At 31.5% G+C, this 25590-nt stretch overlaps 4 protein-coding genes across 4 annotated transcripts; 2 read left to right on the plus strand and 2 right to left on the minus strand.

Annotated features, from left to right (window-relative positions):
- Positions 1-1307: 1307 nt before the first annotated feature.
- On the plus strand, positions 1308-2836 carry TRIADDRAFT_63955 (expressed hypothetical protein; the record flags this gene model as incomplete). The annotated part of the gene is made up of 5 exons (XM_002112416.1): positions 1308-1312; positions 1417-1492; positions 1647-1894; positions 2279-2321; positions 2699-2836. The coding sequence occupies 5 exons, from the start codon at positions 1308-1310 to the stop codon at positions 2777-2779; spliced, it is 453 nt and encodes a 150-aa protein (XP_002112452.1). The 3' UTR covers positions 2780-2836.
- A 1118-nt stretch (positions 2837-3954) lies between these two features.
- TRIADDRAFT_56484 (uncharacterized protein) lies at positions 3955-5775 on the minus strand (the record flags this gene model as incomplete). Its single annotated transcript, XM_002112852.1, has 4 exons — positions 3955-3975; positions 4509-4566; positions 4915-5026; positions 5481-5775. The coding sequence occupies 4 exons, from the start codon at positions 5773-5775 to the stop codon at positions 3955-3957; spliced, it is 486 nt and encodes a 161-aa protein (XP_002112888.1).
- Positions 5776-11985: 6210 nt separating this feature from the next.
- On the plus strand, positions 11986-14406 carry TRIADDRAFT_11098 (uncharacterized protein; the record flags this gene model as incomplete). Its single annotated transcript, XM_002112417.1, has 1 exon — positions 11986-14406. A coding segment is annotated over one exon (2421 nt), but the record flags the coding sequence as incomplete, so codon positions are not given.
- A 6606-nt stretch (positions 14407-21012) lies between these two features.
- On the minus strand, positions 21013-23634 carry TRIADDRAFT_25549 (uncharacterized protein; the record flags this gene model as incomplete). Its single annotated transcript, XM_002112853.1, has 1 exon — positions 21013-23634. One exon carries the CDS (start codon positions 23632-23634, stop codon positions 21013-21015), a length of 2622 nt encoding a protein of 873 aa, XP_002112889.1.
- Between the last annotated feature and the right edge of the window lie 1956 nt (positions 23635-25590).

Consider the following 25590-nt stretch of genomic DNA (forward strand, 5'->3'; position numbering starts at 1 on the left):
TTTTAAATACCGATTGATTTTCAGAATAGCTATTGTAGAATACTCGTTTTGAAAGACCCACAGTTTGAGTTCGCAAACACTGTAGACATGTTGTTTTAATCACTACTAATCCTAGAAGCTGACGCATATTATACGTATAATTGTGCCCTACATACACTACGTTAATTTTCGAATTTTGATATAAATTGCTATCATGAAAGATCTTTGTCGTCATCTCGAGTTACAGTTGGTTCAGATAGCAAATTCACGAAGTGCTATTTTGCATTTACTTTCTCCAACAAGCATATCGGTTTATCAATTACATAAATCTCTTAAAATTTTTGACGCACTACATTCACTATATCGTGCTACAGTCAAATTGAATATTCCCCTAGTGTGTTCGATTTTGGTTGTAATATATCCTAAATAGGTGTTTAAAATTCAGTATTTTAGGTAAAGATATTTATAAATTCGCTTGTGCATTTGGTGAAGCATAGGCTGCTGTGAGCTTCACGAAATAAATCCTCCATGCTAAATGTGTACGTAATTCTTGTACATTTCTGAATATTTCTAAGAATGGAATTACGTGACAAGTATGAGTAAAATCTTCGGTTTGACTATACGAGTATACTATTCTTATGGGTAAAGCATACTAGAACACGCAGTATGTTCATAATATCAATTCCTCATAAGTAACTGAATTCTACCGTATTTAAGGGACTTACATGTACACATGCTTATAAGCAAGTGTTATGTAATCGTAGTGAACGTCCCAATCGGTAGCCAACAAACGAACCAGTAACGGTGCGATCAGATATGAATAATGTTCATGACAGTAAATACGGTACAGTACTACTGCATACTGTACACTGTACAGTGTACTGTACATGTATGTACTGTATACTGTCGCTCTTTCTTTCATTTGTAACCTGGATTATACTTACAGTAGATCATCAAGGTATTGAACCGAACTCAGGTCTGACCTGGAAACACTAAGTAAAAATCGCTAGGTTCTACAGTACATACGGTACAGTACAAAGTACTGTGTGTCAGAAGTCTTTCTGTACACAGTACTGTACTGTACAGTACAATGCTGCACAGTACAGTACAGTACTGTACTGTAGCACTCAGCAAAACCGTAGTACTGTACAGTACTGTGTACTGTACTGTACAGTAAAGGGAATTGGAAGGGAAATACGGTACAGTACCAGATACCGTAAGTCTCTGGTCATCGTAGTTCATACGTCTGATGTCTTAAATACTTCTACGCATGTGTAAAGAGTTCTCTTCATCGTGGTTAGAGACGGCCATTTTGTGAACTTGGAAAGATGAAGTAAGTATCCCGCGTTAATCCTCGGGGTAACATGACATTTTTATGGCATCTTTTAATCCTTCATTATTAGTAAACTTGGATAACTCTTATTGTCTTCATTTTAGGCTCGAATTGTGTAATTACAGTGGTTATAAGATTTATCCTGGTCACGGTAAGAGATACTGCCGTGTCGATGGTAAGGTAAGCCTTGACCAAAACCTTGGTATAGTATCACAATAAATTCAGCTATTCAAGCAGAGAGTAGTATCATCTTGATGCTATGACTAAAATTTCTAACGCCAATGCTGTAGATATAAAATGAACTGATCAAATCTTTGAATTGATCGTATCGCAGACCTTCAATTTTTTAAATGGAAAATGCGAGGCTTCTCATCTTATGCGTCGTAATCCCCGAAAAATATCATGGACGGTAGTATACCGTCGCAAGCACAAAAAGGGAAAGGTTGAAGAAACTTCCAAAAAGAGAACCAGGCGTACAACCAAATTTCAGCGTGCTATCCAAGGTGCTACTCTAGAAAATATTATGGCAAAAAGAAATCAAAAGCCAGAAGTCCGTAAAGCGCAGAGAGAGCAAGCAATAAGGTTTATTATACATACAATACATAATAGCTTTGATGATGTTATTTCGAAGTTCAGTACAGTATATCATAATAAAAAGTTTTTTACGCTACTATACTTGTATAGCGACTTCTCTTCGTAAAGTATGGTTGGTTTAGTTTCCACCATTATATTGCACTGTACTCTATATACTAATCACCAGCATTGGTCATGTTAACAAATTATCGATCAAACCACTATACCATACAATTACTCATCGCATTTTCCTTATTCTTTAACAACGAATATTGTACCATTAACATAATGTCGAGTGACTTGTAATTTAAACAAATTATTATTAGTCCTAGTTCACAGTTTGCAGTGTGATAGGTTAAGGAGTGACATTCATCTTAATTCATTATATAACAGAGCTGCCAAAGAGAAACAAAAGGGCAAGAAGCAAACACAGAAGGTAATTTTTACATATGAATAAATCTTGTCTTGTTTTGCGTAAGAAACTTCCTAAAATACAGTTCATGCGTCGAAGAAAATCTGGAATTGCTAATTCCTTCCATTACTATACATAATATACGGGATTAACCGTAACTTATATATACTGTATTCAGTCATAAACTGGGAAAGGAGAGGCGGCTAGTTGTCTATGATTTTGTCTACAATGTTACAGTATAGTGAATGTTCCTTTTGATAATATGTATTGTAATTGAAGAGTCGAATCTAGGGGTACTTACTTAGAAGATTTCAAGTTAGCCAACTAAATAATGTTGTATCTGCTGTATCATGTGTCGATATTTAAATAACCAAATCATGTACTAATTGATTTAATTATAGACACAAACTACAAAACAATCCAAGAGCAAAGCTACCAAGGTTGTAAAAGGTAGTGCCCCGAAAGTTGGTGTCAGACGATAATATTCGTTAATGTACCTTCTTGCATTTTGTAAATGGAAATAAATTTGGAGCGAATGTAAATGTTACTGGAGCCTGATTTTTGTGTGATGGGTTTAATTGTTCATGAAATCCTCAGTTAATCATATCCCATTAAACTGTATTCTTGGTAATGTAGTTGTGAATGCAATTGCCACAGCTATTTTAAAATCTACTCATATGTACGTTAAAACTCGCCGCTGTTGCTCTGTATGCATAGCTTTATCTTTGTGATCTCTTTTAGTATCATGTCAGTAAATCATTGCGTCGATTTAATGCATAGAATCCTACACTTCATGAGACCGCTGTCGACAAATTTCTCGATTACTGCTACTGTCTGCTAGTTAAGAATTTAAATGTATCCATTGGCTCTCATTTATATGTTACTTTCTTTAGACTTAATTGATAATTACACTAGAATAGCCTAGATTTGGATATCGTAAGTTAAAGTCAAGGCAAAACTATTCTGATTTATACAACTTGACTGATACACAACATGATCAAGTTATGATTTATGTTTGAATAGTTACAAGTAATGGTTTAACAAACAAGGTGTATGGAGCTAACATGTTTATCATAGGGATAGAATACTTAAGAATCCATAGTTACTCGCTCGCCGGTTCATTTAAAGCGCAAACAGAAATATATAGTTTATCCATTCTTTAAAACGATGGAAATTTGCAAAATCTTGCTGACCAGTTTATCACATTTTAACTAGTTAAAAATATCGTATGCGGTTATAAATTTACCTTAGCTATTGATACATTCGAGTATTGTAAAACGTGTTGGTGTGCGTTACCAAAAAAATTATGCGTACGAATTAGTATTTAGGACAGCACAATACAGTGTCTTACAATTATAACCCAAAAATTAAAATTACAATGAGGCTATAATATGAAACTATTACACTGTAAACCTTTTACATTTGCACCTGTTATTCTCTCGGCACCGATATAACTGGATGATAATCACCGTTAATCAGTACATACATATTTTACAAGTAGTACGTGTGTATTACTATATTTACGTATATATATTGTATTTACATTACATGATAAAAGTCATTGCTTTAAATTAAATATGAATATTCTAACATTTAACTAATTAATGGTAGGGTCATATCCTAAATATTATTTGCACTATTTGACCCAAAAGTACTTTCACTTTGCTGTAGTCCCCGTCTAAAATGAAGAAATATTTATAAGAATTATGACAAAGTTTACCATTGAAACTAAATTTTTTATAAATACACATTACATACTAGACATCTTTTAAGATTAATACTATGCACTCTTAATAGTATGTGCTATATCTACTACCGTAAAAATATCGTAGCAATTTATTATATTATGAAATACAGACGGATTGCAACATGATGAAAGTATACAAGATAGAAATAAATCTGCGACTATTACTTACATTGAATAACTTAGTTCATCCAACTTAATATAGATTCATCAGCAAAACCAATGGTGAAATATATATAGAATAAAGAAAATTTTTTAAATTTGGATAAGGCCAATGACCTAGCTGATTAATAATTCTGCTATCTTCAACAAAATAATACTATACCGTTGTATTTTTATTATAGATATTCTAAAGAAATCATTCATCTGCATTACCAAAAGTAGACAGACACTAACACCTGCCTACTGTACACCTAACGTACTAGGAATAGTATCTTAAACAGAAATCTAACGCAAAACTGACTTACATTTCTCATCAATAAATTTATCTGTTGATTAGATTTGTTATTCCATTCCTCCTCATTCCTGGAAATTGAAAGTAGATTGTTTAAACAACTATACAATTTCTCGGTAGAAAACAAAGATAGTAATACTCTATGAGGTAATATTTAATAATTACAAAGTTGGCTATAAAGTACATTACTGTTGCACAATACGCTGTCACTTAGTTTAATAACATAATAATCATAAAAAGTTATTTCATATGGTATTAACTTCGTATCTTCACTATCAACTATCACTAACTCAAGAACATCATAGGTTATTATGCGTATATACATGTATGCTCTAGAAACTGAAATAAAGCTCGTGGTCGAAAAAGAAGCAAATTACTATAGGAATGCCGTATTAATAGCAATAGCAGTATGAACTAACTCTTGCGAGAGTGACGTCCTTTTTGACTCTTCTTCTATTTTGAAATGGGATTGACTTAATTTCTCTTGCAATTCACGAATTTTATCCATCTTTTCAAAAGTCTCCTCATTTCCTAAAATAGAATGGTCATCGAATATAGCGATCAATGATCGAGATTCAAATAATAAATATGCAGTAGAATAAGTTATCTGAGAAAATTGAATGAGATCTATAGTATTGTAGTTATACATCCACGCGTAACTAAAACTAATAAGGAACGAATAACAAACAGGAAGGACGTGGCAACAAGTTTATTTACCGTTAATGTAGCTAAACTACCACATAAACTTACATATTTTATGCACACATATACAGTATTATGTCTTACTATGATCCATTACTGACTGATAGACAGCTCCAGTGTATGCTATATCTTACGGTGTCGGATATGACTACACCGTCGTTATAAATAGGGCACGCACGAATATGAAATACATCTTTGCAAACGTTATACAAGATCTATTTATAATAATTAGCTTGCCAGTACACTTCACCGTGCACATTATTACAGATTCATTAGTTTATACCGAAAGCCTGGAGATTTCCCTGATGAAAATCATTCAATAATACCAGTAAACCATCTTCCATTTTTTTAATATCGCTCGCATCGGTCAAGAAAGAATGTTCGTGATCCGCTGGCGATGTACGTGTGGTGTTGCTTTGATTGGATCTTGTTGCGCTTTTATTAGTAGATTTCTTATTAAGATCTATTGAAGCATCAATTTTCCTGCCTTTAGATCTAGGTGAAGTTGAGACCTCTGCAATAGTAAGAGGAGACGGTATTGATGTAGTTCTCAAGAACTCTTCATGATTGTCGTCCATTTCTCAGCAAAGTTTATAAACACGAAGGCGTTGCAATGACTTTCGACATCGACTAAGTACTGTACATTGTAGTCATACTGTACGGTAAAGTACAGTACTGTAGTCTCATCGATACAGTTACTGTACTGTACTCCCTCCACTAGAGACCCTCCATAGTACTGTACTGTACTGTAATACTACAGTGTGCAGTACTGTACTGTACTTTGACTATGCTATACTGGACACTGCGTATAGTATCTGTGTGTGGGTATACACAAGTAACACCACTGTATCATGGACTATAGTACTAGAAGGCCTGGCCTGTATGGGCTGATCACTTCTCTTGGACGGACAGACGTTTTAGGCACATCTCGTCAAAACATTGTGCCAAACACTGGAGTTATGGCAGTACAGTACTTTAGTATGCAGACGGTCGATTTTAAATTGAACGATGTTTTCTAAATTAAGTAATATTACATTAAGTCTTATTATCTGTTACAAGTTTTTGCTTGGAAACAGTTCTATAAAATCGTAGACGCTATTTAAATTAGTACCAGTGATTAGAAAACAAACATGGAAGATCTATACTGTACTAAAGTAGTCCTTTTTGGATATTTACGGCCTCATTTGATAAGAAAAGTCCGTCAGTCTGTAACGGCCAGCCTGACAACATCTAAATGAGTCTATACTGTCTATGGAATACTGAATGTAATTCATGATCTACGAGTATACTGTGATTGTAAAAGAAAACGTGTATGGAACATAATATTACAATATGATTTACTTGACATACAACTACTAGACTATTCTTCGCGCTAATTATAATATTCCCATATAATATAAGCGTACGAATATCTGAATCTTCTATCTCTGATCAATTACAATATACGCTCTTCACTTATTATAATGAATTCCTTGACTATTTTTTTATTGATAAATCAGTTACTGATGATACCGTAGATAGATTTCACTTACTATAACTTCCGATTCTTCTTCGGTGAGACATTTGCTCTACAAAAACATCCACTGTAATAACCTTTACGTAGCAATAAATTCACTGTAATCCAGTTTATACCTATAATACCATGAATAAAAATTTATCATCAACATTTGGATCTCTGTAGTACAGTATATTGTATTATCATTACGCTGTCTCTCAAAATGACAAATCAAGTAAATCAGTCATTTATGGCTAAATCACGTACAAGCAGTAACAAAAATGTAGAAAAGACAGCAAAGTTAATTGATGAATTCAATCAATTTATCAAAATTAAATTGCAGTTGATTATGCATAAATAGTTAAATCCTAAGAATACCTTATTTTTTCTTAAATGCCAATGCCAGCGGCTCGTGGTTTTGAAAACTTTCTTTCACTTTTTCTTTAGTAACAATGTCTAATAATAATAATTGTAACGTCATCGTATGATCTTGTAGCTATATTATTGACTTTCCAGTAATCGAAAATTTCAATTCTACGTCCTAAAAAAATACAGTAACAATCTAACAGTCACGTCAGCCTGACAATACTACTGTACTTATAAACCCTAGATATAAAAAGAAAGGAATAATTTCTAGAAACCCCTTGTTTCTCTTTTACTCAATATTGATAAAGTAATAATACTTTGTAGTACAAGTAATAATGACACCATATTACACGCGTAAAACTATAGACCTATACATCACCTACAGCCATAAACTTTGCTCGTGAGCATATCTTGTAATAATACTAAAATTTCAACGAAACAGACTGTAAAATAAAAAAAACAGTTCACCTCGGTAAATGTAACGTTCATAGATACACAGCTAAGAATCAGAAAAAAGCAATAATTACCGCTTCCTGGGTAGAATGTTTTTACTCGCATCATTTTAATAATATTTTATATTATGTACTGTATTAAGTGTATACTGTATTCTACAGTACATTTATAGGAATGTGTCATTATGTATTTAATCAGTACTAGTCATTTATTACATGTTTCTACAGTACAATTAATACGATTACTTATGCGATTGTACGATAATTCAATATTAGCTAAATATAATATCCTACAAACTTACAATCGTTACACAGCAGTATTCAAGTATTACGACAACAGTGCATTACGCAAAGTATCACGAGCAAGGGCATTCTACTGATTTAAAATAATAATCCCTATTGATTATTCATGATGCGGGTTACATGTATTATTTTTTACAATCTGTGCTTGGCCTAATTTACACAAATATAGATATATGGACATAACTTCATATATTAATATTCACTTATAATTCCTAATTCTATATTATAACTAGAGTATTACTATATTTATTAATTTATCCACTGTTCTACAATCCTGCTAGATAGAGATAAGAGAGGTCATTTGATAACTTTAAAACACGATTCATAATGTACTTTATTGTTTTTTCGGTCATAGGGATATAAGATAGCCATATAAATTTGTAAATAATCACAACGCTGCCAAATACATACGATATTACCGCTGTTAATATGTACTCTTACAATTGCTTACATCTAAAACTTTTATATCACCGGCCTATATATTAAAATTACCATTTTGTAGTATCTTCTTTTAGTATGTCAAAAAATTTTACTTTTACAATTTCTATTATAATTAAAGTGTACAAAACATTTTTACTTCTAATTACTGATCAATATCTAATAGCAAAGATACTTATTTCAGTTGCAACTTATTAATAACAGTTTTTCAAAGGTCTAAATGTTTATTAATACAGTATAACAACGGTATACATGAAATATATTTTATTTTATGCCTCGATGATGAAATCTATAGTATTAATTTCTTACATTAATAGGTGTTTGAGACTAGAAGAATGATAGCGAGCAATTAATCAAATATATGGCAACAGTAGTAAATTCTAGATGTGAAAGCCGAGTTATCTATGTAAAATATGCTTAAGCTCATACTGATTAAAAATTGATATTGCAAAGTTTACTCACGTTGAAACCACGCCTATAATTAACATTTTGTATAAGAACACGAGCGGATATCCATTAAATAAGTAATAATTAATTCCTGGAGTAACCCTTTCGATGAGAGTTTATATTTTACAGACTGAAGAGCACAACAAGTGATGAGAATTCCAATCATGCTTGAAATCCTATAAACCTATATGTCCAATACTCAGTGTGAAAGCAAAATAAGAATGGCTTAGCTAAAGAGTAAGAATCTATTTCTGTAAGTTAACTCTAATACCGTGTCAAGATTTACAGGATTGAAAAATAAAACGAAAAATGATTGACGATAATATTTAATCAACTAAGCTATCTGTATTAAACAATTAAAACCTAGGCTAATAATGATTTTACGTATAATATATCTTATACTATAGTTAATTCCCATTGATTGAACTAAAATCAATGAAAGTTTACTATATAAGGATCAGCATCAGTAAATACTTTATTAGAGATATAAGCTACCAGTACCATTCTTCTATCACGGTGCTTCATCGATAATTTGGAATGAACAAACAAGATTAATCTATGGGATTAACAAAAATGCAAAACCAGTTTGTTTCTGGATATTATTGGCTAGAATTTTGTTCATTTAATCGGAAATGCAAAAAATTTATCTATTCAAAGTATTTACCATAGCCCCTATGAGTACGAAAATCTTAATATCGCTACCAATTTCATACAAATCTATCCCGTTAGTGACAATTAAACTGTTATAAAGATGAAACTTGCGTGGTAAGTAACGAAAGATAAAAGAATTCAAAATTTGAAACTACAAATGAAATAGAAGCAAATTAAATCGCATTCCTAATATCAACTTCAAAAAAAAATGCCTCAATGCTATCCTATAGTGCATACGAGTATGGTATATTAATTGAACCTATCTTATTTAAATCATTTCTTGCTTTATTTTTAACTCATTCTAGCCCAGCATATAAAACTATATGCCATTAAATTGATAATATGGAATACTGTAGATGATGTATTTCTTACTGATCAGCAAGATTCAATTACTAGAAATCATAAAAAGAAAGTGTTCGGAAGGATCGTTGATCAATTCTATTAAAACTTTCACATAAAATGATCATAAAAAAGCATAAAATTTTCTGTTATGATTAAATTAAGTTATTAATTATTTTTAGACATTGCTCTTATGGTATTGATACATAAGCTTAATTGACAAAAAAATACTATTTTTAAAAGTCATCGGTAACAAACTTTCTTTTATTCTATAGATAAGAAAGACATTTAAACCTCTTCAAGATCTACTTGCATACAGAAAGTATTTAAGGCTTAAAGTTTTCCATAATGATGGAATCAATAGATCTTATCAATTTTTTAAATAATGCCAAGAAAATATTCTAGAACCTTAGTCGAATTAAACAATAGTAACTTTTAAAATTTAAATGTAAGTATAGATGTTTTTCCTACCTATTAGTTGGATTCTGCGTCTCATTAATTGAATATCTAGCTAGTACATCAATCAATATATAATAGTAAAGGTAATAAACGTTATTAAACTCTTTTGGTTATAAGGAAATAAAAAAATATCAAGAATATCTCAACTAATACTGTAATTAAATTCATTTTGATTCAATCTATTCATTATCTTATAGTTATTCCTGCTCTTAATTTGTAAGCAAATAAAATACTGCCTATTTAGCTAACGCCCCAATAAATGTAGACGATGTCTTATTATCGATTTGTCTCTATCTCTTTGTAGAAGTTATTTATATGGCTCAGTTCGTTCATATGCTGAATGAAAGTTCAGGGGTAAATCATATTAATTACTATCCATCAATCTTACCGAATCTATAGCACAATTACGATCATTTACAATCACTCAATTTATATTTTATTTTAATAAATTACATTTAAATATCAATTTTGATCGTTAATATAAGGCTTGCAATAAAGTTTATCTTTCATCTATCCACAGTCGTCTTCTATTCCTTCTCTCTATGTACCTTACATAAAAAGGCAATGGAACAACAGCAGTCGGAGTTATTGCAATATCATTGTCTCAGAACTTAATCAATGAAGAAGAAAATACAATAATCCTATTTGATATAGGACCATTATTTGAGGACGATAATATTGCCATGGTAGAGTATTCATTCAAAGAGAAGGAATATTAAAAAATTAAATTGTCGAAAAGAAAAAATGTCAGTCACGAAATTAATCTATATCATCTACTAATTAGTCCAGTGTAATAGAGAATTAAAAATAAATAAGACAGGACAAACAGTAAGAAATATAAAGACATTAGTACTTAAATCATGTTTTTTCTTCCAATGTAGTTTTAATTAACATGACGTCTCTAACATCCTGCGCCAATTGATTTCCATTACAATGATGACGTTGTCAAGGCCATATTACAACTTATTTGCTATGGCTACGCGAGAAATAACGCTAGACTATCATAACCATTAAATATTGATTAAATCTCCCTAACGCATTGTTGTTAAACCTGATTTCCAAAAATCAAGTCGCAGTGTTAACACTTCCCTTATATTTACCCTCGAACTCTTCACATCGCAAAATACAATGACTTTTTAATCGTTTTCATGAAGTGACTACAAACGATTTTACATTCAAGATAACCATACTACCATCAAATATACAGTATCTTTTTTATGTTGGTATTTATTCGGGCCGCTTCAGGACGAAGAAGTATCTTTATCCTAGTCAGCATAACTCTACAATTGAGTAATATTCTATTTGGTGGATACTAATCAAATTTTATGATCTCGATTTCATGCCAACCTAAGTGGAACAAATCATTTTTCACTCTTCCTTCTCATCATTATCAACTAAGAATTATACATATATATATACCACTTTCGTTGGGTATGCAAGTTTACCAATGATATTGAGTTTATACCAACACAAGTAAAACAAATTATTGCCAAAATTCTTTCAATTCTTCCAATTTGTTATCATTAACTAAGAATCTTCTTATTAATCTCAGCAAAAAAAAGTTCTAATTTACCCAAGACAACGCGTTCATCATCATTGAAAACAGAAGTACTATCATTTTTTATCAAAATACTTTTGTACGTCTTAGTATAAAAATTGATTATTATAACTTAAACACTACAATAATATAAATTATAAAGGGGATTAAAAAAATTCCGTCATCAAAAGTTTCAGCTATGAATAACAGCCAATATTTGACCAATCTGATAATAATTACTTTTATCTACTTGGCTCTGATAATGCCCTCTATTCGACACATGGCTGATGGAAGCCAGGGTAAATCTTACGCATTTAAAGATGGAGATATCATTCTTGGTGGGTTATTTCCAATTCATGAATTTCTATCTGATCAAAATTGCGGTAATATAAGAGAAACAGAAATTTCATTACAATTAATGCATGCCATGATCTACGCTGTTCAATCTATCAATAACAGAAAGGATCTATTACCAGGTATACAGTTAGGATTTCAAATTCGCGATTCCTGTTCTCGTGACACCATTGCATTAAAAGAATCTCTACTAATGCTAACTCGCCCTGATTCTAATTTCAATACCAGCCTCGCTAGTCAGTATAAGATATTACCAAGTTGTGCTAACAATAATTCACGAAAATATAATAATGCTTCACAAAAACGCATTGTTGGCGTTATCGGACCGGGCAGTAGTCGTGAATCAGTTCTTGTTTCTGATTTATTAAATATCTTTCGTATACCACAAATCAGTTACAGTTCGACTAGTGATGACTTGAGTGAGAAAGAGAGATATAAATATTTCCTTCGTACTGTTCCTCGTGATTATCTACAAGTCCGTGCAATGATTGATCTATGCTTACACTATAATTGGTCTTATGTTCAATTCGTCTATTCTGAAGGCAGTTATGGTGAAAATGGATTTAAAAATTTTCGTTCACAAATTACTACTCTCAATCTATGTATCGCTGCTGAATATGAACTAGCTCAATCGGCGCCTACACATCGCTACGATACAGTAATGAGTAGTATACTTAGCAAAAGTAATAAGGCTAAAGTTGTAATTTTATTCTGTAATTGGGGCGAAATGGCAAAATTATTTGAAGCTGCCGATCGTGCTAATGCTGCTGGTAGGATAATATTTATAGGTAGTGACGATTGGACTACTAATACTTATTATATGAATAGTAGTAATTATGTCGCAGAAGGATCTCTTTATTTTCAACTTCATGGCGAGTATGTTAGAGATTTCGATCGTTATTTTACTCAATTAACGCCGTATAATGTGGATCGAATACAAGATCCATGGTTTAACGAATCTTGGCAAGCTAATTTCAATTGCAATCTTCCACCAGCGACAGAAAATATATGTGACAAAAGTTTACGATGGACTAATGTAACGGGTGGATTTACTCAAGGTCGTAAAATAATTTATGTTATTAATGGTGTGTATGCATATGCACATGCTCTTCATAATATGCATAAAGAATTATGTAAAGGAAAATCAGGTTTATGTTCAGCAATGCAATCGATTGATGGTCATTTATTATTCAAGTATTTGTTGAGAGTAAGTTTCATGGATATTGCTAACAGCAGTCATGTAGAATTCGATAATCAAGGAGATATTAAAAATGGGGGTTACGATATTGACAATTTACAAAAAGTAAATAAAAGTTACATTTCAAGAATAGTTGGTATATGGTTGTCAGATGATTTATCATTAAGAAAAGATACAATTCAATGGTCAATTGGTAATTCAAGTCATATTTTAGAATCGGAATGTAGTCAGCCATGTCAGGAAGGACTATTTAAGATTATTAAGGAAGAAATTTGCTGTTGGGTGTGTACTAGCTGCATTAGCAAGCAGTATTTTAATTATAGTTTAAGTCAATGCGTTGACTGCCCCATAAATTACTGGCCGCATCCTAACCGAACATTTTGTATTCCAGTTGATATAACTCATATCAATCTCCGTGATGGTATTTCCGTCATTTTAATCATTTTCAGCATTATTGGGATGACATTTGTTGCCTACCTCTTTTATGTTTATCGAAAATTTAACAACCACCCCACAATCAAAGCATCAGGACGAGAGCTATGCTACTGTATCATGTGTAGTTCTATCGTTATCTCCATTAATTGTATAACCCCTATTCCAAAGCCAACTATTTCTCTATGTGTTTGGTATCGTGTAGCGACTGGTTTAAGCTTTTCGTTATGCTATGGCTCATTATTAGTTAAGACAACTCGAATCTATCGCATTTTTCGTCATAGCAAACAGAGCCTAAAAAGGCCATCCTTTACCAGTCCAAAATCGCAAATTTTGTTCGTGTCGACAATTGTAATTATACGCTTACTCGTTGTTATTACTTGGGTAGGATTAGAACCTCCTGCAATCCAGCGTGAATACTACGATTATGGCAAAGAAATTCACTTAAAGTGTAAGCATGCAACAACAGATATGATCATATCAACCTCTATTGATGGCACCTTGATTGTTTTATGTACTGTATTTGCATTCTTAACTCGACATCTTCCTGAAAATTATAATGAAGCGAGATTTATCAATTTCTCGATGTTTGCCGTTATTATCGTTTGGTTGGCATTTATTTCGGCTTATTTTACATTTAAAGTTAATTTACAACCAGTCATGCTTGCCATTACTGGTTATATTTCGGTTATGGCAACCTTACTATTTGTTTTTGTACCTAAATTATATGAAATATTCATTAACAAGAGGACTAGCATGGCTCCTAATAATTCCGTCGTCGAGCGTGCAGCTGCAGCCGCAGCTACTGCAGGTAATATGATTATTGCATGATCTATTACTACCTTTATTCATTAAGGACTTACGAAGAATGAATTAGTAATCATCTAACTGATGACAATTGAATTTAAGTATAAATTCTATGATTGATCAATAATAATTGTTCATTGCTTTCGCCTAACGGACAATACATTTCAGTTCTTCGGTATTATCATCCGTCGTTAATTTTGCTATAAAATTCGATAGCGCTCCATTTAATTTAGCTTGTAGTTCATATATAACTTCAATACATTATATGGTACATTATAGCAAGTTAAGTAGATACTAATTTAGCTACTCGTTAATCGTTCTTTGTCACGATGCATTGAAAGGATGTACCATTAGCAAGGGAAATTTGATAAATCTGCATGTCATGCTACTATATTAATTATAATAGTCATAGTAAATATAAAATCCTTTCTTCAGTGTAGTATCATGTAATCAATACCAGTTTTACAATCTAAAATTTATTGTGTTATTCACAATACCGCGTCTAACTATAACGGATAGCTAGTTATATTAATTGCAATCAGGCTATAATCTTAGATACAGCAGAATATAAATCAAGTAACCAATTGTTATAATGATTTTATCATTCCTTAATTTATCCATATCACCATTTGTTGGTACATACTAGCCATAATGCACAATCCTAAGACGTTATTTCAACAGCGTCCAAAGTTAGTAACACGAACTACAATTAACTTAGAGCAGTAATACTTACCATCTTCTAATACCTAGAAATTATCTCATAGACGTAGGGTAATTAATCGAATAGAATCGATAACCTCCATGAATTAGTATTTTGTAATAGTTCATCAATTTAACATTCAAGATGATTACAGTCGACCTATTTCTCTCCGTAGGTTACATAATTTAATTTATTCAGGTTAAAGATTGGTAGGCGATATTATCTACTAATAATTGATCATCTACTTGTACCATATCAACTACAATCTAGATAAATTTTATAACAACTTTATATCAGAATATACATACAACACAAATTACCTGCATTATACCACGTATGATTCATTTTAAACACAGCACATAAGCGTTTGTAAGTTTTTGATCAACTACCTTTGCCTCCATTTAATATCTACTGTCGGGATCCAACAAACGTAATGAAAATTAATTAAATAAGTTTAAATTTTGGCTGAAATAATGTAACAGTTAGCTTTATATCTTTCCTTTTGAATTGCTAATATTAGAAATATTAGTATTTTATTTTATCTTATATTTATTCAACAGTCGGAAATACTACGACAGTAGGCTGAGACATGAGGCATTACACCCTAACTACGCACTTTTAGTATTTCATGGATAAGTTAGCCAATAGAGTACAGTACGCAAAAATATAGTTTATAATAATGCCAATAAAAGTAATTCCAGTATTAAAAGAATCACTCAATTTTTACTCTTTACCGTATCATGAAAAATAACCTAATAATGAACTACTACGTCGTTCTTAGATATAAAGTTTGTGATTTTTAATACAACTGTGTCTTCTAATAAGTTTAGTAATAAATACGTGACCAAATACCCTTTTATTCACAAAAAAGGTCCTACATATCAGTTATAATTTATTACATATTCAATACGTGAGATATATCATTAAATACAATTTAAATTATACAACGTAAGATCACTAATTTATGTCTCTTGAAAATTTTTCAGTCCTCGCTCAAGGAGAAATAGAATGCTATGAATCAGTGCCATAATTACATACTGATATGAAATGCTATCTAATAAATATTCGCTGTCCCGCCATCTTCAGAAAATACACAATACAATGCTGTCTTCACATATAGTTTACTAGATTCTTAAAGGGACTCCTACGTACTGATAGCCTATGGGAATGATCATCCATTATGAATTCTACTTCTCTTCCAAGACTAATAAATTTCTATCAACATTCGAATGAAGCATTCATAGCTGCACTGACTAAAACCTTTTGTAATCATTTTAAGCTGTAAATACTAGGCGGAAAAAGTTTGCATTAAGCCTCAATTCTTTATATTGATTTATAACTGTATTATAAGTATCGTATATCGTTCGATCCTGCCATTATGTAAGAACTGAATGCAATAATAATATTTTAATTAGTAATAACACTGAACCCCGTTTGACTCGGTTTTTCTAGAAAGAGAGTGTTGAATAATTCACATTCACTACGTACTACACGTGATGAATGATAATATAATTTAAAGATAGCCATTGAACTACATAAAGAAATAGTCTTAAGTAAATTTTTTCGGTGCTAATTATATATATATATACTTGGTTCTATTTTGATGGTCTTGAAGTAAATAATAAGGCCAAATTCTATAAAGAATGATAAATGTCTCTTGACTACTATGTAATATCAGCTATGGAATACTATGTATTCGTTGTAACTTAACAAAGACTTTTGTGTAAATCGACTTATGTAGTGAAGAATTTTCTTCTATATTGATGCATCAATTCTCTACTATTTTTCTGAATTATATAATTATTCATAACAATAAATAAAATTACTCTAAAACTTAAGGTCAAAGTTCATTTCCTCAACGATTCTAATAATGTGCAATTAGATTAAATATTAGTAACAATCAAATTATTTTAACTTGCTTTCAAAAACTGTAATCGAAATCAAGAACCGTATACTGTATGTGCAACCTAGAATACTAAGCTCTATTAGCATTGAGAATTTCAATCACCATTATTGATCTGATGCTGTAATGGCCAACCGTAGATCTACTCGATATTATCTTGGGATAGAAAATTTAATAAGTTTAAAATTCTTACAAAATGTTGAATTTACTTGCATCTATTTATACAACTTGTATTACTGAATACCAACACTCAATAAAATCAACCAACCGAAATCGTCCTAGAAATCGTAGCATTTGAAGATTACAGTAAAGTTGTGAGGGCTAATCAAGATCAACTAGGTTACTCTGGCTATTCTATTTTTAAATTCTCCATAAAGACTGTTACTAAAATTCAACTACGCAAAGATTCTTGGTGAAATCCTGACTTTATCAGCAATGTAACAATAGTACTAAGGATTTATAACCATATTCCTTCAAATATATAAACGCGTAAAAATTAGAGCTATTCCAATTAATCTAGATCGACCAAGATAGCCTACTCTACTGTGAAATTTGCAGCTTTGAATTTTGTTCTTAGAATTTCTCTATGTAAATGTGTAAAATGATTGTATGTAGTCTAGAAATATAACAATATAAAGGTCGGATCTAATCTATCAGAATAAGCTAATTTTTAATTCAATCATCTCTCTAGCAAATCTACTATTCAATCATTCAATGTCTTAAAGCTCTACTTTTTTGTGCAGTGCTATGGCCGGGCCCGTACTGTCAACAAATCCAACAGTAGAGTATTACGTATCTACTAGTAAGAAATTAGAGAACATGACAAAATTGGAAAGATATTAATCCACGACTAAGTCAACTATGTCCTAAGAATTTGTATCCTACTACATCGTAATTAATCCTCAAATATCATGAAGTTGTGTAAAAATTCTTTTACTGTAAATGCTAGCACGGTCACTAAGATGCGGTTAAGAATTTACGTCCTAGTAGTTCGTGATTTATAAATTTCATTAACTTATGTAGGAAATCTTTTACCGCAAATGCTGGCTAAGTCACTCAAAAATTTAAGGGATTTAGCTTAGACAGAAATAATTCAATTTCATATGCTCTAGTGACTTATCACCTTATCACGCTCTTTCTTCTGGCGTACTTAAGTCAAAATGTACAATTTTATTAGCTTATACTGTACTATGCATTCATCACCACATAGATATTAATTGTCAGTGTCATAATTAGGCCTACCGGGGATAGAATCTAGCATATAAACCCGTACCGTAAATGCCCTAATGCGCAGTCAGTATGCGACATAATAAATACTTTAGGCGTGAATGTTGCAAAATAAAAAATAAAGGAAATAAGGCAATATATTGAATTTGATTATTTCTCTAACAAAATATTGATATCATACAATGAATAACCAATTAAATTCCTCTACCTTTTCTCGATTACAGTATATGGCTAATAAAATACAATATTAGAATGAATCAACACCATCTTAAGAAGTGTGTGCACTTACGTATTAATAGTTTACCAAACGCAATATAGGTGCGCGAAAGCTTCTATCATGAGTACTCATATTATAGCTCAGAAAAGTTTACATCAAGATCTACAAAATCAGGCATTAAATAGTTACATCATTAAAGCGAAAAATGAGATTTAAGCTGTTAGCAAACTGGGTCAAAAACTTAATTATCAACTCAAAATTTGCTATGATTTAAAGACAAGAATTATTAGGGTTTTGGAAAACATCTAATGAACGTTCTATAGTGCATTATAGTACTAAATTCAATATCTTAAAAAATGTTTTTGATAATGTATCGTAGCTAATATTCACAGAAATATCAGAAAAAATTGACTGATGGCGATTAATTTTCCTTCTCTTATTAAATTGTAAGGATTAAGTAAGGGCGTTGTCGTATTTATTCATATTCATATATATTTAGTAAATGTATAATCGGCATTTTTTTATCTTCCTATTGCGATTATCAATAACGTGTAACACAGCAGCATGGTTGCCATACTTATATTTGTTAATGACAGATTGCTAATAAGGTCTGACGTAATATTCAATCTTTAGAATTAATTAATTATTACGCTAAGTTAAAATAGTTGTTTTGCAGCAGAATTGAATATTTAAATACTAATCATTAGTGATTTAAATTTAATGCACAAACATCGGTGCATGCCATATCTATTTAAATGCTCCCTTATCGAAACGTAATCTTTAATTATATATTTTTATAATAGTTTGATTTGTATATTGAAAAATTTTCTGATCTATCTCCAAAAATAGCTAATTCTGATCAATCTTTTAAACTTTATTTAATTTTTTATTGATACACTCACACGTGCAATTTGAGCTATACAAGCGTTAACGGTAAGGCAATATAAGTCATATAATCAAATTGCTATAGAATGATATTTTAGAATATTCCAAAGCTAAATGCTAGTGTTCTTTTGCCCAGTAACAAATAAATATGTTCTATAAATAGAATAGTGAGTATAAACCGATTACAGATCTGATGAAGAAATCATATCTCATTTATATTTTACAAGTATCATAAAGTGAAAAACAAATCATAACAAATAGTTTATTTATTTCAATACATAACATGTAATCAAACTGGGCAGTTCAATACTAATAAAAACTGTTATTAGAGATAAAGAATTGAAATGACAGAAAGCAATCATAATCTTTGCACTAATAATACCGTAATAGCAACGTGGTACTTGAAATTTAATTTAACCTGTATTATTTGAAGACAGTCCAACAATTTTACTATAAATCCTATCGTGTTGGCAATCATTTATAAATTAAGTAATTTTTCTCAAATTTACGGTTAAATAAAATAAAAATAAATAGTTCCGCTCCTGTCTATATATATGTTACTATATATATAGAGTATACATGCGCACATAAATACCGTACCGTACAAATTTATTTATTCAATCGTCTCATACAGTATGCGCTCATGTGAAATATACATTCTATTATAAAATATTCTCTTGAGAGTACTTATTCCATCTATAATATCACGATCTGTTGGCCTATTAAATGTTCTAGAAGTTAATTTAGTTCTACAACAAACGGCATAAGTCATGACTGGATTTTAAATCAAAATAATACGCGTACTTAGATAATCAAACGATTACTGGAGCGACTGCTAGAATGGTGGTCATATTGAAATTGGATCAGTACCTTTAATAAATCCTACAATTACATTTATGTAGTAGTCCAAGTCATATCATGAATACATGGCACATGCATTACACAATTTTAGTTTAAATACTATATGTAAATTTTAATATCGGTATACTTGTGATACTCGAAACTGCTAGATTTTAAGCTCAATTATTATTATACATAGATTTTTATAAATGCTTAAAATTCTTGCATTACCTAAATCTTTAGTATTTGAACCATTTCCAGTTGACGCATCGATGTGATGATCATTATAAAAGCTTAGTTGCCTACAAGACTAAAATTTTAACCAGATTTCAAAATACCCTTAATACATTAACGCATATGTGCAGTTATTTTCCTTAATAAGATATATCACAAACGTGATTTATCTCAGAAACAAACTATCCCTAATCAGTAACATGATAACAATAGCAGGTATGGAATCAATGTTTGGTTACTACAGAATATATCAACCTCCAATCAATCTCACACCGCATAATAACAGTAAAAGTAACATTTATTTTATCGAACTTGTCTTATACTGCACCACTAACAGTCAAGTTGTTCAATTAGTATTGGCATATATGGTAGTCAATAATTAATGCCGATAATATGTATTCATATCAATCATTTTTAAAAGATTGCGCCTGATTTTCCTTTAAGGATCGCAAAATAATTGTAATTCTTATTTACAACAAGTTCATAAGATGAAAATATTTGTAAATTCGGAGGAATTAATACTTTAAAAATTTAATGGCCCCCTAGAAATAAATTTCCGCTAGATAATGTAGCCGTTGGTGCTGGTTTAATTGCAAGATTATTTGACATCCCATGAACGTTTCCATTGCTGAAACCAAATATACGTAATAACTTGGGCACAAATAAAAATAATATGGTTACCGTTACAGAAATATAATCAGCAATAGGGATAATCAAAGGTCGCAATCTGGGATCACTTGTAAAGTAGGCTGGAATAAAAGCTAGCCATACAATCATGACTGCAAACATGGAGAAATTAATAAATTTTGCTTCATTAAAATTTTCCGGCAAATGACGAGTTAAAAATGCAAATACAGTGCAAACAATGATTAAACAACTGTCAGCACCTAATGTAATCACCATTCCAACGACAGATTCATTACATATTAATCTTATTTCTTCGCCATGCTTATATTCTACGCGACGCACTCCAGGTGGCTCTATAATAATCCAAACAAGTACAATTAACAATCGTAAAGCCACAATGGTAGCTACCATAAATAGTTGTGATCTAGGGCTAATAAGGGATGGACGTTTTAATGTTGCATTATTATGATTAAAGATTCGATAAATTCGTGTCGTTTTAACAAATATAGCACCATAGCATAAAGAAAAGCTAAACCCTATTGAGATTCGAAACCATATGCATATTGGCATATTCGGTCTCCATAGTGGTACTACGCAGTTAGTACAAATGATACCAAAGCTAAACATAATGCAATAGCAGAGCTCACGTCCTGAAGCTTTAATTATAGGATGAAGATTAAATTTAACGTAGATAATTACCAACGAGATTAAAAATGCTCCACCCATTCCAGCGAAGATAATTACGGTAATTGCAATTGCCTCTTCGGCTTCCATATGGGTTATATTGACTCTATTACATGCTGTTCTATTTTGTTGCGGCCAATAACCCGCTGGACAGTCAATACACTGGCTCAGAGTATAATTGAAATACTGTTTGCTAATACATTCAGCACATACCCAACAACAAATTTCTTCTTTAGTAATTTTAAATAGTCCTTCCTGACATGGCTGACTACATTCCGATTCTAAAATATGACTCGAATTACCAATCGGCCAATAAATATCGTCTTCGCTTAATAATAAATCTTCTAACATCCACACACCAACTTTTTGAGATCGATAATTATCACTTTTCCTTTGCAAGTTATCAATATCGTAACCTCCCTCCCTGATATCCCCTTGATTATCGAATTCTACATGACTGCTGTTAGCAATATCCATGAAACTTACTCTCAACAAATACTTGAATAATAAATGACCATCAATCGATTGCATTGCTGAACATAAACCTGATTTTCCTTTACATAATTCTTTATGCATATTATGAAGAGCATGTGCATATGCATACACACCATTAATAACATAAATTATTTTACGACCTTGAGTAAATCCACCCGTTACATTAGTCCATCGTAAACTTTTGTCACATATATTTTCTGTCGCTGGTGGAAGATTGCAATTGAAATTAGCTTGCCAAGATTCGTTAAACCATGGATCTTGTATTCGATCCACATTATACGGCGTTAATTGAGTAAAATAACGATCGAAATCTCTAACATACTCGCCATGAAGTTGAAAATAAAGAGATCCTTCTGCGACATAATTACTACTATTCATATAATAAGTATTAGTAGTCCAATCGTCACTACCTATAAATATTATCCTACCAGCAGCATTAGCACGATCGGCAGCTTCAAATAATTTTGCCATTTCGCCCCAATTACAGAATAAAATTACAACTTTAGCCTTATTACTTTTGCTAAGTATACTACTCATTACTGTATCGTAGCGATGTGTAGGCGCCGATTGAGCTAGTTCATATTCAGCAGCGATACATAGATTGAGAGTAGTAATTTGTGAACGAAAATTTTTAAATCCATTTTCACCATAACTGCCTTCAGAATAGACGAATTGAACATAAGACCAATTATAGTGTAAGCATAGATCAATCATTGCACGGACTTGTAGATAATCACGAGGAACAGTACGAAGGAAATATTTATATCTCTCTTTCTCACTCAAGTCATCACTAGTCGAACTATAGCTGATTTGTGGTATACGAAAGATATTCAATAAATCAGAAACAAGAACTGATTCACGACTACTACCAGGTCCAATTAATCCAATAATTTGTTGGCGTTGAAAACGTTCATCAATTTCAGGTTGTGAGTCATTAGCACATCTTGGCAGATTACGATACTGATCTAAAAAATTACCCACCGAGTCACGTCCATTAGGAGTTAACATTAAGATCGATTCCCTTAATGCGATGGTATCCCTTGAGCAGGTGTCATGTATATGGAAGCCTAACTTAATACCAGGTAATAAATCTTCTCTGTTGTTTATGCGTTGAATAGCGTAGATCATGGCATGCATTAACTGTAATGATATCTCAGTCTCTCGTATTTGGCCACAACTTTGATTTGAACTGCTAAATTGATGGATTGGAAATAATCCACCAATAATAATATCACCAGGTTGATAGCCGTAGGCTCTATTATCAGATAAACTGTCATTACTTTGAACCAGGATCGACGTAATTAAGATGAAATAATGTAGTGATATATAGCTTAATAGATGTAACATGTTTCCTACTACTACGAAATCTTTTACCCTCAAATGGCTGAAATATATGCGTTAATCAGTACCGTAATTTAATAAAGTTAAAGACTCTTAAGTCTAGTCATAAAAGCAGATTCTCTTGTTAGTGATATTTGGTTCTAATCCAATGATCGCTGGCTTTGCTTGTGTAATATTCACTTTCGCGGCTATGCACGCAATCTATTTCAAGGACTCTTCCAACAACGATGGCTTTATACGAATGAAGGTATTAATCAAATATCACATTCAAGTAAGTATTCACGCTTGTCAGCACCTTTTACTTTAATTCCTTAAATTAAGTATTATTGGTAAGGCTTTTATAATTTTAACTGAAAGGCTCAGCTAATGTGACACATCATATGGTATAATAACATATATTAGAACCAGGAATAGATGAAAAATTACTTTTAAATTCTTTAAACTGATAGCAGCGCCCAAAAATTCATAAAAGATTGGAGTAAAACACTAAGGTAAAAATATTTCTCTTGAAATCACTTTTGCCCAAAATGTGGATACACTTAAAAATGATGAATCCTGCGATATTTCTTGACAATACGGCATATAAAATAAGTGATGTTAGGCTAAGAGCTAATCAAGGACAACCGATATCTCACATTGAATACCGATGCTACAAATTAGAATTAATAAGGTTGGACAATCTGCCGAGAAAAGCTATACGGCAATAGAGAATGCACTGACAGTAGATGATATTATTGATCTATAGGTTATACAATAAGGTAGGCTAAATGTCAAGGCTATATACCAGAGATTTGACCTCTCTCGAAAAGGTATTGCCAGCAAGAAGAATCGGATACAACATCCGCTTATTTATTGTAATAAAATCACAAAGAAAAATTAATTATTTGCATGAGATCAAAATCTCAACCTACATCATCGATACGTTGATAATAACATCTCCTGCTGATTTAACGATAGTGTGATAAAACAAATTGCTGAAGATGATAACGACCAGTTATAGTTTAATCATCAAGTATTAAGTATGAGATAAAGTTGTACACTAACACTGCAATAGCAATGCTTTAATTACTAATAAGATGCGTACAAGATAAGAATCAATATTATTTTACATAAAATAAGTCGGAAGTTAAACACCTGTCGTTGTATTGTTAAAAGAATTTAGTTTTCTTGAATGATAGAGCTTATTAATATCTCCTAACAATAAATTTCAAAGTAAATATCAAATCAGAAGTAGAGATAGAAGGTATAGCGATTTACTTCGCGATTAAATAACAATTATAATAAACTATTACTTACGTAATTGAAATGCTAAAAATGACCTTTTCTTCTTCCGTGGATGGCGTTGCAAAGCTTGAAGTAATGATTGCAATAGATTATATCATAGGCTTTGTTCTGTCGTCAACAACCCTTAACACCACAAGATAACAGTTCTAGTGATACTGTTATACCCACATATGAATCTTAATATATCGTAAATTTACTATATTTTATTTCTCTTGACTAATAATATTTATGTTTTAGCTTTGCTCGTTTGAGATGAAATTGAAAACGAAATTCTTTCGGTAATCATACCACCCATTATTACGGATAGAGAGTTAAGACTCGTTTTTAATCGTCACGTTCATTTTTAATGAAAGAAAATTTTTATCTAATTTCACGAATTTCAGATTTGACAGTGATTAAATCTAAATCTACTTAAAAATATTACTAAAATTCATATTACTTTGAGCGATAGAAAATGTGTTGCTGGATAAAAAGGGTTCTAATGATTAACTATATGACTCGGGATTCAAAAAGTAGCTAGTAATATATCGTATTTCTTCAAGAAATTATTTTGGAACGAACTGTTTAAAAATGATGCGTAGCACCAGAGAACAATATATTCAGAATAAAATTTTACTTGAGCTTCGTCTTATCTCATAATTTTACATTTTTGGTTTGGCAGTTTCTTCCTTCCTTTTA

Source organism: Trichoplax adhaerens, genomic scaffold (genome assembly GCF_000150275.1).
Source record: "Trichoplax adhaerens TRIADscaffold_5 genomic scaffold, whole genome shotgun sequence".
In the NCBI taxonomy this organism is placed as follows: domain Eukaryota; kingdom Metazoa; phylum Placozoa; class Uniplacotomia; order Trichoplacea; family Trichoplacidae; genus Trichoplax; species Trichoplax adhaerens.